Below are 16,441 nucleotides of genomic sequence, written 5' to 3'. Positions count from 1 at the left end.
CGCGGGGCATCGCCTTCCCCGCATTTTATTTGCTGACAAATCTGATGACTTATAGTACTAGTACCCCCGAGAAATATTGATAGAAAATAGAAACCCACGAGCAACGAGAGGCATTGTTTAACAATTTTTGTACGATTCGAATTGCAAAAAAAGTTCAATGTTAGTTGCTAATTTGAAAAAAAAAACCTTGTGTCAGGTTGTCCCATAGCTCTATTGCACACAAATGGCGGGAAAACTATGTTTGAATTTTTGTGACGTCACAGCGCAATTTGAACAATTGTTTTTCAATTTAAGCGTCGATTTTTCTGAAATTTTAAAAAATCATTCTTCAAATAAATGTTTGTATTAGTTTATAAAATTGATATTTCAAATAATTTTCCACTCAACTTGCCAGTCGAAAATTATATGAAATATCAATTTTATAAACTAATAAAAACAGTTATTTGAAGAATGACTTTTTTAAAATTTCAGAAAAATCGACGCTTAAATTGAAAAACAATTATTCAAATTGCGCTGTGTCGTCATGAAAATTCAAACATATTTTTCCCGCCATTTTTGTGTACAGTGGAGCTATGGGACCACCTGACACCACGTGGAATTCTTTCAACTACAACTGAAAAAAAGACAACGAAATGACTGAGAAAATGCCAAGTATGACTACGATAAATGGCACTGATAACAACTTTACGTGTAAATATAGGACGTAAAGTGTCTATTTAGAATGAAATCATCACTTATTTACTAGAATTTCTATTGGAAGAGACTCGAATATTAAATGTGGAGCACCGAAATCTGAGACTTTGCCTTTTTAGACCCAAAATGGTCCAAAACTACGGAATTTCATAATGAAACTTCTTGAAAACTTTTCAGAAAAAAGTCATGACGGTTCAAAAAATGGGTTAAAATCAGTTAAAATCGGAAATTTGGCCGACTTGTCAATGTCGCAGCGGCTGGAAACAATTTTTTTTTGAAATCACCGTCAAATTTTGAGTATTCAAATTGATTACTTTGCGTTTTAAACTTGATTAAGGTATTTAAAATTCGATGGACGGCGAGTTTTTGTTCAAAAAAAATTAAAAATCTCGCCGTCCATCGACTTTTAAATACCTTAATCAAGTTTAAAACGCAAGATAATCAACTGCTATACTCAAAATTTGACGGTGATTTCAAAAAAAATTGTTTCCAGCCGCTTGAAAAGTCAAATTTCCGATTTTAACTGATTTCGAGCCATTTTTTGAGCCGTCATAACTTTTTTCTGAAAAGTTTTCAACAAGTTTCATTATGAAATTCGGTGTTTTCAGACAATTTTGAATCCAATAAAGCAATAAAAAAAATTCTCTCTCCACCACCTTTAAGAGCTGATAATGTCGAACAAATACATTTGACTTGCTAATTTAATGAATTAAATAACTAAACACCTATATACAAAAGGGTTCGTGGGAAACTTCTATACAATTGCGTTGGCAAATGAGAAAAAAAACCGAAGTGAAACAATTTTGGGGGTTGACCGGCGAAGAAACGGGCGCCACTGTAACCAAAAAAACCCTCACAAACAGCAAGAAGGTGGAGAAGATACAATGGCGAAATGAGAAGTATGAGAGAAATTGGGAAAATGGAGAGAAGGTCGTAGAAACGTGGAGGGGGCACTTTGTTTACGCTATTCCTTGCCACCCGCCGCCGCAGTTTCAAATCTATGTCAGAACTCTGTGTTGATGATTGATTAGCCGGAAAGGATGAGAGAGATGTATCGGATGACACTTTTTCGCGCGGCGGCGGCGGCGTGGCTCGCAATATAGTCAGTTAGCTGTGCTGTGTGGCAGTCGCGTTGAAATGTGGAATAAATTGGGTGCAACTGCTGGCTCGGAGGCCATCTTTCGCTTGTTGGCTAGTGATAGAGCTTTGTTACTGAAAAGAGGCACTCCCTGTTCACGTGGTGTCTCATTACAGCATGATCTACAAAAAATGCGGCGGGAACATTTTTCCAGAAAATTGTGACGTCAGCACACTCTTAACCATGCGAAATCGTGTTTGCGTCTGAACTCCCGCATTTTTTTGAAGATCAAACCGAAATAAGGCATTCTGACCAAGGGTGTCAATTCCCGTTTCCCGTTTTTCCCGTTGTCCCGTTTTTGGGGTGTTTTCACGGGAACGGGAATTCCCCTTGTCCCGTTTTTAAAATTTTCACGGGAACGGGAATTCCCCTTGTCCCGTTTTTAAAACTTTCACGGGAACGGGACATTTTCCCTCATTTTTTGGCTTTTTAAATATCTGTTTAACATTGAAAAAATCGATAAAAATGTTTATAATGCAGTTTTTTTTATAATTTGCCTCGAATACACTAAAATTTACGCCAACTATGCACTCTTTTTTTTAAACCGCCCAGTTTGTCCCGTTTTTTGAGTGTTTTCAAAAAAACGGGAATTCCCGTTGTCCCGTTTTTGAAATTTTCACGGGAACGGGAATTCCCGTTTTCCCGTTTTTGTAATTTTTACGGGACATTGACACCCTTGATTCTGACCCAGGGAAATTTCTTTAAAACATGCCTATGGGGTCACAATGACCGAATATTATGATTAAAAAATTCAAAAAATGTTTCTAGATTTTATATGATTTTTTGAAAATTGGAAAAATCTCGGTTTTTGCCAAATTTGTTCGATGGAGCGCGCTTGCACGTTTTTAAATTTATCTATTTTATTTTGTCTTATTTTCCACCGATTTTCCATGTTTTCAGTAGATTTTTGCTTGAATTTCAAAGAAAAAGTCAAAATAAATGCAAATTTTCGATTAAAAACCAAGAAATGCACGATTGGAACCTGAATTAATCAATTTCACAGATTTATGCTTGTAAATTAGCTTTTTAATCAAAAATTTGCATTTATCTTGACTTTTTCATCAAATTTCAAATAAAAATACACTGAAAACATGGAGAATCAGTGAAAAATAAGAAAAATAACAATAAATAAAATAATGCAAGCGCGCTCCATCGAACAAATCCAATTGGCGGTAATTCAAATAGGAATTAGGGGAAAAACTGAGATTTTTCCAATTTTCAAAAAATCATATAAAATCTAGAAAATTTTTTTTGAATTTTTTATCATGATATTCGGTTATTGTGACCCAATCGGCATGTTTTAAAGCAAAAATTTAGTGGGTTTTCGATATTTTATTTCGAAAAATCCCGCTAAATTTGAATTTTTCGGGCAAGAAAAGTGAAATTTTCGCATGAAAAATAGCGGAAAATCGACTCAAAATTGAAACTATAGGAAAAAATTGCCGAAAATGTGCAAAAAGCACAAAACTATGTAAAATGTACGATTTTTCCAGTCTAAAACTGCAAAAAATGAGCGAAAAAATCGCGAGAAATCTGATTTTAAAGTAATTTTGAGCAATTTTCTGTCCTTAACATCTCGAAATTATCACATTTTGCCGATTTTTGTTCGGGAAAGACTGAAAATGATCCGTTTTCAACAGGGAAAATGAAAAAAGTCCCGTGAAGGTCGTCTTCGCTTTCGTTTCAACCTTGCAACTGTTTAACAATATCGACAAAAGGAAAGATTTGTCTTTTTAGGTTTTTACTTGGCATCTTTCACAAAAATAATGGGAGGAAATTGATTAGAAAAAGCGCCGTGGGACAAAAATCGGGCAATTATCGAAAAAAAACACGACGAAAACCTAACAAATGAGTAAAAAATCGATGAAAAACAGTTTTTTTTCAGTCAAGGAAGTTGAAAAAAACTTGAAAAGCGGATGAAAATTGGAAAAATTTGGGAAAAATTGCGAAAAAATCGCGAAAATCGTTGTTTTGAAAAAAAAAAAAGAGTGTGTGGTAAACAAGAGACGCAGAAAAAAATAGACAACGATACTCCAAAATAACGCCTACGCGTGTTGTTTATCGTAAATCTACAACCGTTTATTTCTATATTTTCTATTAAAAAATAAGAAAATCTGTGTAAACTGTGCGAATTCCGGATGTTAAAAGTTCTCAGTCTACGATCTGCGCTCCAGAGAGCTGCCTCGACAAGACAACTAGTCTATGAAGGATATAGAAACCCTCCCGAGGTGAGAGAAAACGCGAATTTGCTTTTAATTTTATTTGCATTTAATTTCAGGCAATACAATTGAAAACTGTCACAATTGCGGACAAGCCGTCTGCGGATCAGGTCCTGGTTCAATGGATAGCAGCTCCAATCAACCCGGCAGACTTGAATCAGATTCAAGGTAGGTTTTTATAGCTCCAAAATCTGAAAAAATAATTATTTGAAGTATATTTCAGGTGTGTACCCTGTGAAGCCAGCTTTACCGGCGGTTGGTGGAAATGAAGGATTTGGGAAAGTGATTAGTGTTGGATCCAATGTGAGCTCGATTAAAGTTGGAGACCATGTAATTCCCGACAGATCTGGCCTAGGAACATGGAGAGAGCTCGGGCTCCACCAGGAAAATGATCTTTTTCCGATTGATAATACTCTTTCCATGGAGTATGCTGCAACATTCCAGGTATGATCTATAAAGCTAGGGAGCAGTGGAATAATCAGAATTTGTTTTTTTTACAGGTGAATCCTCCCACAGCTTATCGTATGCTTAAAGACTTTATCGACCTGAAAAAAGGAGACACAGTGGCTCAAAACGGAGCCAATTCGGCTGTCGGGAAGCACGTTATTCAAATTTGCCGGATCCTTGGCATCAAAACTGTGAATGTTGTGAGAAGTCGCGATAATCTGGAAGAATTGGTGAAAGAGCTGAAAGATTTGGGCGCCGACGAAGTTATCACACAGGAAGAGTTGTATAGTCGAAAGAAGAAATTCCCAGGAGTCAAGTTAGCATTAAACTGCGTTGGAGGCAGAAGCTCCCTGTTTTTGGCGAGTCTCCTGGACCACGGAGGATGTATGGTGACCTACGGTGGAATGAGCAAGCAGCCTGTCGATTGTCCAACCGGGCCACTGATCTTCAAGGATATCTCGCTTCGCGGATTCTGGATGTCAAGATGGTACGATATTCAGAAATCCCCGGAAAAGCGGCATGAGATGTACCAGGAGCTTGCCGGTTGGATGAAGAGTGGAGAGATCAAGAAGCAGGAGATTGTGAAGAATCGATTGGAAGATCATGCAAAAGCTCTCGATACTGCGCTGAGCAAATTCGACAAGAAGCAATTCTTCGTTTTGGAATAACTCGCTCCGTAATCGGGTATCATTGCTACAATTTAATGTGATGTGAAGATTGATCATGCTTTTTTTCCAAATAAAAACAGTTTTTTGCCCGAATAGGTCCTCAATGGCGTGTTTCTGAAAATTGTGATGGCCGAGATGCAATTGCGCCATTTTTCAGATTATACTCAATTACAAAATTTATGAAATAAGAACGTGAACTGACAATAAACTGAACTGATGGATGAAAGTAAGGGATTTAATTTAAATTCGGGATGTGAAAATCTTTCAGAAAAAAGGGGAATAGTAGGAGAGGTAATTTGAAAGAAAAGTCAAAGTCATTATCAGCAGCACGGGGGGGTTCCAAGAATTAGATAGACGCTTTGCTGACCACCAATTTGATCATCTGAAAAAATATCGAACATTTTGAAATGAAAAATGAGGACTCAAATTCTTTTCAAGTTTCACTAGGGTTGTTAAAGGGGACGAAGGGGAACGTCCTCCTCAATTTTGAGAGCTTTTTCCGCCGTCCCTTTTGTAGTAAACTGGAGCCCCAACATGAAATTGGATTAATCTGATGAATGTTGCTTCGATTTGATAGTGGTGCTTCAGCTTTCTACAAAAGGGACGCCGGAAAAAGCTCAAAAATCGAGGGGGACGTCCCCCTTCGTCCCCCATGACAGCCCTAAGCTTCACTCTATTTTTCTGAAACATTTTGTAAAAAAAACAAGTCTTACAGGCATATAAGATGGCACCTGAGCTCTGATAGAGTCGATGATGCGATCCTTGATCTTTTTCTCGTCCTCGATAAGATCTGTTGTCATCGAGAAGGTATCGAGGAAGACTCCGTGATTATCGTAGTGAGCAGTATACGATTTGACTTTTGCCAGTTCCATCGCACGTGGCATGATCTCCTGTAAAAAAAATAAACTAGAATATCCTTACAGAATTTTATACTCACATCCTTGAACCATCCGGGGATCCCGGTCGCAATCCACCATGTCATTTTGCGGTGAATTTTTCGAGACGGATCTCCAATTGCGGATAGATCACAATCCGGGCCGGGGATCGAGCCGCAGCTGATTTGACGGACAATAGCTAGATTGGTGGGCGAGCGGAAAGCAGATCGATCACCGGAAGTGGTGAAATTTTTCGATGGCAGTCATTCTGAAAAAAAAACACATTAACATTGTCTTCGCGAATAAAAAAATTGAGAAATGAATACTGATTTTATTAGGATGTGCAGAATATTATAATTTCCCGCAAATCGAAAAGGTCGCGCCGCAAAAAAATTAAAAAAAAAAACAAAAAATTTGGAGCGTTGTAAATGGTAGATCAAACATAAAAATTTTGAAAGCGACCTGTTGAAAATTATGAGGATTTTAGTTCAAAAATTATCGTTTTATAAATTAAAAATACCTTAATAACGGTAAAAGTGACGGGCTTATTGGTGTGCCTCAAATCCTTCGCCAAAAATTGCTGTCCAGATTGAGAGAGCTCTACACCGGCCAGCCGCAGATTCAGAAGGCCCGTATCGACATTCTTTCGCTTTGGAAGGAACGGAATCTTCATAATTGGCTCATGTTCCAAGCGGAGTTCACCACTGGGAAGCACCTCTCGTACTCGTCCCTTTAATTCCAGCTCTCGTGACGCAGACGGAGAAGTCATCACCCCCTGCTCAGGCAAACGAAACCGAGTCTAGCCAGGAAAAAACCCAATCTGGCACCACGAACAACCCGTTCTGGATCAACCAGGCAAGATCGGGGTTTTCGCTAGCTATATTGGGTTTATTTCTGGCCAGATTAGTAGGTTTTGGCTAGATTGGGTGTGCGTCTGGCTAGATTTGGTGTGCGTCTGGCTAGATTAGGTGTGCGTCTGGCTAGATTAGGTGTGCGTCTGGCTAGATTAGGTGTGCGGCTGGCTAGATTAGGTGTGCGTCTGGCTAGATTAGGGGTGCGTCTGGCTAGATTGGGTGTGCGTCTCGCTAGATTAGGTGTGTATTTGGCCAGATTGGGAGGGCGTCTGGTCAGATTGGGTATGCGGCGAGCCAGATGGGTGGCAACGCTTTCAAAATATAATAAATATATGCCAAAATTTGATGGTTCGGTTCTCCGGGCCTTCAAAATGATACAAAAAACAAAGAAAACAATTTTTATTTTACACAAGGACTGGATTTATGCATTTGTGGCCCTAAAGAGGGTTGTTGGGTTCGGTAAAGTTTTGAGATTAAGCTTGCTCAACTACCAAAAAAGGTATTTAAGCGCGCTCTCCTCGGATACGTCTGGCCAATTGGATATCCTTTGGCATGATGGTGACTCGCTTAGCGTGGATGGCACACAAGTTGGTGTCCTCGAGGAGTCCGACAAGGTAAGCCTCGGCAGCCTCCTGAAGAGCCATAACAGCGGAAGATTGGAATCGAAGATCGGTCTTGAAATCCTGAGCAATCTCACGAACAAGGCGCTGGAATGGTGCTCTGCGGATGAGAAGATTCAAAGTCTGTAAACTGTTTTTTGTTGTTGAAAATTCACTGTTTTCACCTGTACAGCTGGGATTCGTTTCTTCTGGTGCCGCGTTTCTTCTGCTGCCAGCCTGAAGTTGTTTTTCCAGTTGGTTCATAATTGAACGAACTGTTGTGCGCTGGTGCGGAACCATCTGCTAATTTCTAAAATTAATATTCAGTTCGTGAATAGAAATGAAGAATGTACGAATTATAGTAAAATGTGCCGTATCATTGAAATACAGTGAGAGCAACAAAAAAAGTCTACGTACTTTGCAACGTGGCGTTCCACCTTTTTAAAAATTTATTGAAATGAATAGTTTTTCGGAAAAAGAGGAGCGACACGTTGTAAAACACGTCGCTTTTTACATCTCTAACTTTATTTCAACGATAACGATCACGGTAAATAAGAACATAATCAAACGTGAAATTTTCAATCAGGTTTTTATATGCTCAGTGAAATATGACGTGATCTTGAGAGCGAAATTGATTATTACAAGGCATATTAGAAATCTTGACAAAAGTTCAAAATCTTCGGAGCCGGGAAAAATCTGGGAAAAACCATTCGAAATCCTTAGATCTGAAGAGATCTATTAGAAATCTTGAAAGACGTGAAAGATAAATGTGAATATTTCGTGATGTTCGTGAAATTTAGGGAGATGTTTGTGAAATCTTGAAGAGATGCGCATAAGATTTCTAAAATGCCTTGTAATAATTACCCCTTTCTTTATTTCAATGATTAATCGATTTATGTTGGAAAAAATGACGGAAAAAATGACGGAAAACAGACATATGTACAAGAAACGCGCGCAGCACACAAAAGATATTTTTCGAATAATCTCGATTAACATTGGAGCGCATTTGCGTTCACACGATCTGGCCAGATTGCCTCGTGAGCTTGCCAGAATCGGTGGCAGTGACCTATTCTGGCCAGATCTAGCCAGGTTGGGTCGCTGCCACCAATTCTGGCCAGATCTAGCCAGGTTGGGACGCTGCCACCAATTCTGGCCAGATCTAGCCAGGTTGGGTCGCTGCCACCAATTCTGGCCAGATCTAGCCAGGTTGGGTCGCTGCCACCAATTCTGGCCAGATCTAGCCAGGTTGGGTCGCTGCCACCAATTCTGGCCAGATCTAGCCAGATTGGGTTGTTCTGGCCAGATTGCCTACCGATCTGGCCAGGTCTCTAGTTCTGGCCAGATTAGGTTTCGTTTGCCTGAGTGGTCCATTATAGCCAAGGACCGAAAAGAATGGCTTGCTGTGATCCGCAGGAATACCACGAATTCCTGAAGAACGGATCGTCTAAGTATCTAAGTATCTAAGTATAAGTATTATTTGAGATCCACGATTCCAAAGTTGGTCAATAAGAAACTTTTGTTGATTGGGCCACGGGTACCTTGGACCACCACGAGCCCTGTAAAACACCTTTAACCCTTTCTGATAAATTGGAAAATTTCAGAAAAAGGCAGAATTCGTTAGGTAACTTGCCAATTCACTTTGTTAACCATTTTCTTGTACATCTGCCGTACAAGTTCACCAAAAACGTTGATGCCACAGCCATACTCCATAGCAAGTATATTTCTTGTGAAGCACTTTTTGAGAATTTTCATGGTTGGGATATTTATTGGATAATCTACATTTTAAGACGACTCCTCAGTTCCCCAGATTACCTAAAACCAGCATATTTCCAGCTAAAAACTCAAACTCATTCCCCCTCTCACTTGACGGCATACTCCTTGTGCCTCACTCTGTGAATTCACACTCTCCTCTTCTTCTCCACCCACAATCACCTCACATATATAATCAACACAAAGAGTTTTGTGGTGTTATAGTGGAGGAGAGAAAAAAGTTGTGGAGCTCTATTTCCCCACCGTTGCCACTAGCGACACGGCTTTCAGATTCCGAAAGGGAAGGCTCTCGAAAATTTTGGGTGGAGCCGAGTGCAACTGCTACTCCGTTTCTTCTACTTTTTGTCTCTGTTTTCCGTTTTTCACTGATTCCGTTTGGCTTCATCATCATCTTCTTCTATATAGAAGTTTATTTTTCAGAACCTATAATAAAGCTGATTGTACAAAATATGAAAGGAAGCTCCAAGTCGGCCACATATCAATCTCCGAATGCGAAACCGTAAGTTGGCAGTGGGATTTCGAAAATCTTATTTCTTAAATTAAATTGTATTCTGTGTCTCTTTTACAAAACTGTGTCTCTTTTACAAAACTGTGATCTTGTACAAAACTCAATATTTCAAAAAAAAAAGTGGTAACGTTTTCACCTTACTGCCCGATTTTAGCTGCTCACAACCTAATTGTCTATAATTTTACTGAACAACTGCCAAGTATTTTAATATTATTTTTCTATAATATTGTGCCACAAGTTGGCAACTTGCCGGTTTCCCGATTTGCCGGAAATTTTCGATTCCGGTAATTTGCCGATTTGCCGGAAATTTTCTTTAGATATTTTCATAGAAGTTGCTTATTTTCGAAAAAGATGTTGGAACATTCATAGGATGCGTACATTTTTGCCGATTGAATTCGAAATTCTGAGAAAATCCCTAAGATTTCCGGCAATTGTCGTTTTTTTCCGGCAAATTCGGCAAATCGGCAAGTCACCGGTTTGCCGATTTGCCGGAAATTTTCAAATTCGGCAATTAGCCGGTTTGCCGGTTCCAACTTCTCGCTAACTAAAAGTTTATGGAAATCATATTTTCAATCCGAAAAAAACGGGAATTTTTTCCTTTCATTTTTGAAGTTGAAAAAAAAAATTTTCTGCTTCAAATTCGTGTGAAATCCAGTCAAGAATTTTAATTGTGAGATTTTTTGAGATTGAAAAAAAAATTTTGCCGCGAGAAAGTTCGATTTCTCATGCCAAATTGAGGCGGTGGGTCTTGGCACGAGAGACATTTTTCAGGCACCGTAACCCTAAGAAATTTGAGCTGTTCTTTTATGGTGGCCTAAATGTGCAAAAATTCTTAGAGCCAAAAATACATTTTGGCGGCATTTTCCAAATGGCCGAGAAAAAACAGAAAAAAAAACTCGGCCACCTCAACTCAACGTTTTGCGGAACCCAAAACCACCTTTCTCTCTCAATTTCAGCTTGCACTTTGTGAATAATTATCACATTGTCATTCCCCTAATTAATTCCCAAAAATAGCCAATATTAGTCACATTTTGGTGACCAGAAAGCTATATTATTCCCAGTAGAGAACGCTTCTAATGAACCCAAAAATAACTTTTTGTTTTTAGCTTACTTTTTGGTTTTTCATTTTCAGAAATTAACAAAAAATTCTTTTCTAGTTTTCACCAGGCAATACAGAAAAATAAAAAGAGCCAATAAATGGGCGGGGCTAGCTTTGGTGCAAAACTTATATTTTTAGACATCAAAGTACTTATAAAAGTCCAAAAAACTCAAACCAAGGCAGATGAATATTGGAGTGCAAAATATAGCGCACAACAAAAAGCCACACATTTCTATTGGTCTTAATATTAGAGCATAAAAAGTACTTATAAAGTAAATTTGGCAATTAAATTATATCTCACTACGATGCCTACCTACCTACTACGTATTATACACCTAACTCGTTTTTTTTTTTTGAAAATATAACTCAGTACAAATTTTTCTGCAGAAAAGTATGTAACCTAGTGTGTAAGTATATTATCTCAAATGCCGTTATGTTTCAAAATATCTCGGCAACTTTCTTCTTTTTTGGCCAAACTTACAAAACATGTTTTCCCGATTTAATACATCAACTAGGGGGTTTGTTTTCAAGAAAACTTGGCGATTTTCAGAAATCAATGTAAACAATTATTAAGTTCCAATCCATAAAAATGGGGAGTCTGGTCTCTGGAAAAACGGCACAAAGAACTGAGAATGGAAATTTTCAATTCCGGCAATTTGCCGATTTGCCGGATTGCCGGTTTGCCGGAAATTTTCAATTCCGGCAATTTGCCGATTTGCCGGAAATTTTCAATTCAGACAATTTGCCGTTTTACCGGCAATTTTCAATTCAGGCAATTTGCCGTTTTGCCGGAAATTTTTAAATCCAGTAATTTGCCGTTTTGCCTTAGTTTTTCATTTTCGGCAAGATGCCGATTTGTCGATTTGCCAGAAACTTTCAATTCCGGCTATTTGCCGGTTTGCCGATTTGCCGGAAGTTTTCAGTTTCGGAAAATTGCCGGTTTGCCGATTTGCCGGAAATGTTTAGAGGGATTTTTTCATAAGACGGAAACACTTAAAACTGTGCTTTTTTAAAGTTTTTTTCCCGTTTTCTTTAGATATTTTCATAGAATTTGTTTATTTTTAAAAATAGATGTAGAAACATTTATAGGACAATTTTGCAAATCAAAATTAAAATTCTGAAATTTCCAAAAAAAAAATGTGTAAAACCAAAATGTTCTACAATTGCTGTTTTTCGGCAAAATCGGCAATCACCAATTTTCCGGTTTGTGGATTTGCAGGAAATTTGGAATTCCGGCAATTTTCCTCCTTGCCGATTTGCCGATTTTCCGGAAATTTCAATTCCGGCAATTTGTCGATTTGCCGGGAAAATCGTCTTGACCGTTTATTTAACTTTTGCTCCTTTTCAGGTTGACTGTTCGTGCAAGAGCCGGAAGTACACCAGGGCTTGATAGTAAGCAGATTCATTCGCTGATTAACAAAAACAACACTTTCAATCGAATTCTATGCAAGAATGCGGATACTGTTGGTGAGTAATGCGTGATTGGTTTTGAAATAAAAATTTCATTTTACCTGAAGACATCCGGAAAAAATGAGCTTGAAAACTGCCCCAGAGTACTTTTATATTAGAAAAATCCTAAATACACTTTAACAAAAAAACTTTAGGTTTTTTCTTTCATAAGTTCTTGTAAACTTTCTACAAATTCTCACGGTTCATTGGAGCGTTCGAAATTGACCAAAATTCAAAATATAAGCCTCTCAGACTGTTATATAATTTTTTTTTCCCAAATTAGCAGACTCCCCGACACCAACTCCATCACTGACAGCATCCCGATCCTCGTCGGTCATCTCAATCGCATCGACAGTGTCAACGGAGACCGTCGTCAGTTCTGGAAGACTGATCAAAGTGGCACCCGCCAAGGTGCGCCAATCAAAGTCGGCCAGTCGTTGGCCGGGATTCTGCCATTCCGTTGTGAGCACTCCTTTTTTGCATGCTCTTTTCCTAACACAACTTTCGATTTTTTTTCTTTTCCATTTCCGCGTACTATTGTGGCTATTTTTAACACTTTTTCTGGGAAATTTTTCTGGGAAATTTTTCTGGAAAAATCATAGTTTTGATCCGAAATTTAAGATCAAATCCCCCTTCTTCATGGGATTATGCTATATAATCAGCAAGATCAAAGAACTAGACACAAACCACACATTTAGCAGAATCTATTAATGTAGAATTCGTGTGAAATTGCAAGACAGCTGAAAAATACTAAAGGTTAATAGTTGGAGGGTATATATATATATACATACATATGTAGAAAGTTGAGTCTAGGAGGGTCTGTGTTGCCCAACTTTTGCCCAACCGGTTTGCCGATTTGCCGGAAATTTTCAATTCCGGCAATTTGCCGGTTTGCAGATTTGTCGGAAATTTTCAATTCCGGCAATTTGCCGGTTTGCCGTTTTCCGGATATCAATTTGCCGGAAATGCTTATAGGGATTTTTTATAAGACGGAAACACTTAAAGCTGTGTCTTTTTGAATTTTTTCCGTTTTTTCTACATATGTTCATAAAGTTTGCTTACTTTTCAAAATAGATGTCGGAACAGTCATAGGGTGCGTTCAATTTTGTCATTTGAAATTCTGAAATTTCAAAAAAAATTAATGTAAAACCACAATTTGCCGGAAATTTTCAATTCCGGCAATTTGCCGATTTGCCGGAAAAATTGTTTGTCGCCCACCCCTGACGTATAAGTTACCTACCTGATTCTGATCATTTTGAAACTAGGCAGTAGGTAGGCGCATCGGTGCATCACTGCAAAAATACTCTACTGATACTCTACTAGCGAGATCAAAGCTTAAGGGTAAACGGTTTTTAGAAAAAAACTGCTCCAACTGATAAGTTTACGGTAGACAACTTTACTAAGCTTTCTAGGCACCTATAGGTACTTCTAGGTAGGTTCTAGGCCGTCTAGGTCCCAAAAAACCCAGAATTAACAAACTGATTTCGCACTAATTTGGTTAACCTCCTGTCGTATTGCACCAAACTTAACCCTTCATAAATTAAAAATTATCATGATTTTCTCTATTTTCAGCAAGACACATTCTCGATTCTATCGGACGAATGTGATGTAACAGAGACCCCACGAACTCCGGTTTCTCTTTCAAATGTGGAGATTTTCGACTCTGACAATGACTATCCAGGCACTGGACTCTCTCCAAAATCCCCACCGTTCTCGGAAGGATCCGAAGATGTGTTCGAGAGAGTCAAGACGGCGAAGGTTCCAACGACACCTGTCAAAGCGTCGGTTACCAATCCATTCCGATCCCTTTACATTGATGAAGTAGTCTGGCAAATTGACGATGTTGTGTTCGCGTCAGCGATTGATGCAGTCAACAATAATTCCCTAATGTGCAGACTAAATATTGAGTTTATTTGTGAAATTGCTGATGAGACAGCGGATCACGTGCAGGAGGCTAGGTGAGTAAGCCGTAATTATCGAAGTTTGTTTTTGAAAATTGTGAGCTCTGTGTATTTGTCAGAAAAACATAAGCTTGCAAAAAAATATTCTAGGCAGGCAGGCACGCTTATTCCAGTTTCTAGTTCCAGACGCCAAAACCGTGGCTTCGAATGTCCATGCTTTTGCAACCGTTCGAGCAGTCACTTCCGCTACTACCTCTCATATAGCTTGCCGGAAACTGAGCAGAGATGCATGATGGTACAGAATTTGAATAATAAGGTTGTTTTATAATGTTCTAAATGGTTTCAGCTTACTGAAGACACAAAGTTGAATGATATGTTCGACGGATTTCTCGATTTGGTGCAACGTGCTCGTCGTGCAAAGCGAAATGTGCTAGTTTGCAGTACAAGGGGCAGAAATCGGTTTGTAATTTTTTGTAAAACTTAGGAAACTTTCTGCCAAACTTTGGAAATTCCTGGCACAGTTCGGCAACTTTCTGCCAAATTTTGGCAACTTCCTATCAAAATTTAAAAACTTTCTGTCAAACTTGAACAACTTCCTACTAAACTTTGGAAATTTTCTACCAAAATTTGAAAAATTCCTGGCAAACTTTGGCAACTGGCAACTTTCTGCCAAAGTTTGCCAACTTTCTGCTAAACTTTGGCAACTTGCAAAAATTTCAGCGCCCCAGCATTCGCCTCGGCATATCTCATGAGCAAGGAGCAGATTCCACGTCAGGCAGCTGTGGCAAAAGTTCGCACAGCTATGGGTACGATGCGACCACCGGTGAACATTTCGGACTTTATGCAAAGAAAATTGATGAGGTAAAAAAAAACAAACATCCTCTACAAATAGAGTGAATTCCGTTTCAGATATCAGCAACATCTGGGAATTGACCTCTCCAATGCGTATGACCCAACTCATACTCTTCCACTGTTCCATGTCAAAAGATCAGCATGGACTTAATCTTCTTCTTATCACCAAATTCACTGATTATGCACTCGTTTTTTTGGTCGTTATCGTAAAATTTCATTTTTTTCTTGGAATCAATTCGGTTCGTCGTCGTCTGATATTTTCAACTCAACTACTTCTATTCTATTTTTGCTTAAAAAATAAATTTTTGATTTTGTTTTCCTAGTTGATAATTATAAGTTGTGGCATGGGAAAATAAGATAATGTATGTAACTCTGTTTTCTCACGTTTGATAGGAGATTGACGTTTTCCGGGCGAGTTGGATTAGCTAGTATCTGGCAACTTCCTCCATATCAGGGGTGCGCGGCAAATTTTGAAAATTGTCGATTTCGGCAAAATAGGCAAATTAGACAAATTTGCAAAAAGTGCCAAAATTAACGGAAAAACTGGTTTTTGTTCGATTTTTGACTAATCCGCTGTGGAATTTTTTCAATTAAAAATGGAAGAAACACGATGCCGAAATTGAAAACTTTTGGCAAATCGGCAAACCGGCAAATTGCCTGAATTGAAAACTTCCGGAAAATCAGTAAATTTGGCAACTTATCGGAATTGAAAACTTCCGGCAAATCGGCATACCGGCAAATTGCCGATTTGCTTAATTTTCCAGAAAAACGTGACGAAAAATTTCGGCACAATTTTAAGTGTTTCCGTATTGTAAAAAATCCCTCTAAAAACTTCCGGCAAATTGATGTTGGGCAAACGGCAAATCGGCGAATTTGCCAAAAGTCAAAATTTCCGGCAAATTGGCAGACCGAGAAATTGCCAATTTGCAGGATTTGCCTGAACAACGGCGCTTGCCGACTTTCTCCGAGTTCGGCAAATTCGGCAAGTCCAAATTTGTGAAATTTGCAGTTCGTCAAACGGCAATCTGCCGAAAATAAAAATTTCCGGCAAATCGGCAAATTGGCAATTTGCCAAAAATCAAAATTTCCGGCAAATTGGCAAAGCGAGAAATTGCCAATTTGCAGAATTTGCCCGAACAACGGCACTTGCCGATTTTTTCCGAGCTTGGCAAATTCGGCAAGTTCAAAATTTTGAAATTTGCCGAGTTCGGCAAACGGCAAATTTGGCAAATTTTGCCGCAACTAGTCTTCCATGATGTATAATTAGAGGTTTCCCTTTACACTTGAGAAAATTCAAATTTTCAAACAATTTTCCATCCGAATCCAGTTCTTCATTCTCCCATTTCCTCAACTTCTCCGGAACAATATC

At 38.6% G+C, this 16,441-nt stretch overlaps 5 protein-coding genes and 1 non-coding gene across 9 annotated transcripts; 3 read left to right on the top strand and 3 right to left on the bottom strand.

Annotated features, from left to right (window-relative positions):
• Window positions 1-3,928: 3,928 nt before the first annotated feature.
• On the top strand, window positions 3,929-5,256 carry mecr-1 (Enoyl-[acyl-carrier-protein] reductase, mitochondrial). The gene is made up of 4 exons (NM_064399.5): window positions 3,929-4,059; window positions 4,110-4,218; window positions 4,274-4,494; window positions 4,551-5,256. Exons 1-4 carry the CDS (start codon window positions 3,970-3,972, stop codon window positions 5,163-5,165), a joined length of 1,035 nt encoding a protein of 344 aa, NP_496800.1. The 5' UTR covers window positions 3,929-3,969; the 3' UTR covers window positions 5,166-5,256.
• A 72-nt stretch (window positions 5,257-5,328) lies between these two features.
• Window positions 5,329-7,715, bottom strand: W09H1.4 (DUF1902 domain-containing protein). The gene is made up of 6 exons (NM_064398.4): window positions 7,679-7,715; window positions 7,386-7,637; window positions 6,682-6,770; window positions 6,103-6,175; window positions 5,879-6,055; window positions 5,329-5,547 (listed from the first exon to the last, which is right to left on the bottom strand). Exons 4-6 carry the CDS (start codon window positions 6,145-6,147, stop codon window positions 5,512-5,514), a joined length of 258 nt encoding a protein of 85 aa, NP_496799.2. The 5' UTR covers window positions 6,148-6,175; window positions 6,682-6,770; window positions 7,386-7,637; window positions 7,679-7,715; the 3' UTR covers window positions 5,329-5,511.
• Window positions 6,240-6,814, bottom strand: W09H1.3 (Transthyretin-like family protein; the record flags this gene model as incomplete). Its single annotated transcript, NM_064397.4, has 2 exons — window positions 6,561-6,814; window positions 6,240-6,308 (listed from the first exon to the last, which is right to left on the bottom strand). Exons 1-2 carry the CDS (start codon window positions 6,807-6,809, stop codon window positions 6,240-6,242), a joined length of 318 nt encoding a protein of 105 aa, NP_496798.1. The 5' UTR covers window positions 6,810-6,814.
• his-73 (Histone H2A/H2B/H3 domain-containing protein) lies at window positions 7,398-7,538 on the bottom strand (the record flags this gene model as incomplete). Its single annotated transcript, NM_001381638.1, has 1 exon — window positions 7,398-7,538. One exon carries the CDS (start codon window positions 7,536-7,538, stop codon window positions 7,398-7,400), a length of 141 nt encoding a protein of 46 aa, NP_001366902.1.
• Window positions 7,716-8,527: 812 nt separating the features above from the next.
• On the top strand, window positions 8,528-8,637 carry mir-4933. Its single transcript, NR_051825.2, has one exon. It is a non-coding gene; the product is annotated as a pre-microRNA mir-4933 (primary transcript).
• Window positions 8,638-9,677: 1,040 nt separating this feature from the next.
• W09H1.1 lies at window positions 9,678-15,387 on the top strand. 4 transcript variants are annotated; one of them, NM_001404264.1, is made up of 8 exons: window positions 9,678-9,762; window positions 12,219-12,337; window positions 12,606-12,730; window positions 13,892-14,277; window positions 14,407-14,515; window positions 14,567-14,679; window positions 14,941-15,081; window positions 15,130-15,387. In NM_001404264.1, the coding sequence occupies exons 1-8, from the start codon at window positions 9,713-9,715 to the stop codon at window positions 15,221-15,223; spliced, it is 1,137 nt and encodes a 378-aa protein (NP_001391081.1). In that variant the 5' UTR covers window positions 9,678-9,712; the 3' UTR covers window positions 15,224-15,387. The 4 variants fall into 4 exon arrangements, with proteins under 4 accessions (NP_001391081.1, NP_001022402.1, NP_001391082.1 ...); NM_001027231.4 differs by having other exon boundaries at window positions 12,603-12,781; window positions 15,130-15,386; NM_001404265.1 differs by having other exon boundaries at window positions 9,682-9,762; window positions 12,603-12,730; window positions 15,130-15,386.
• The last annotated feature ends 1,054 nt before the right edge of the window (window positions 15,388-16,441 follow it).

This window comes from Caenorhabditis elegans, chromosome II (genome assembly GCF_000002985.6).
Source record: "Caenorhabditis elegans chromosome II".
Lineage (NCBI taxonomy): Eukaryota > Metazoa > Nematoda > Chromadorea > Rhabditida > Rhabditidae > Caenorhabditis > Caenorhabditis elegans.
This window is presented reverse-complemented; position numbering and strand designations above follow the sequence as displayed.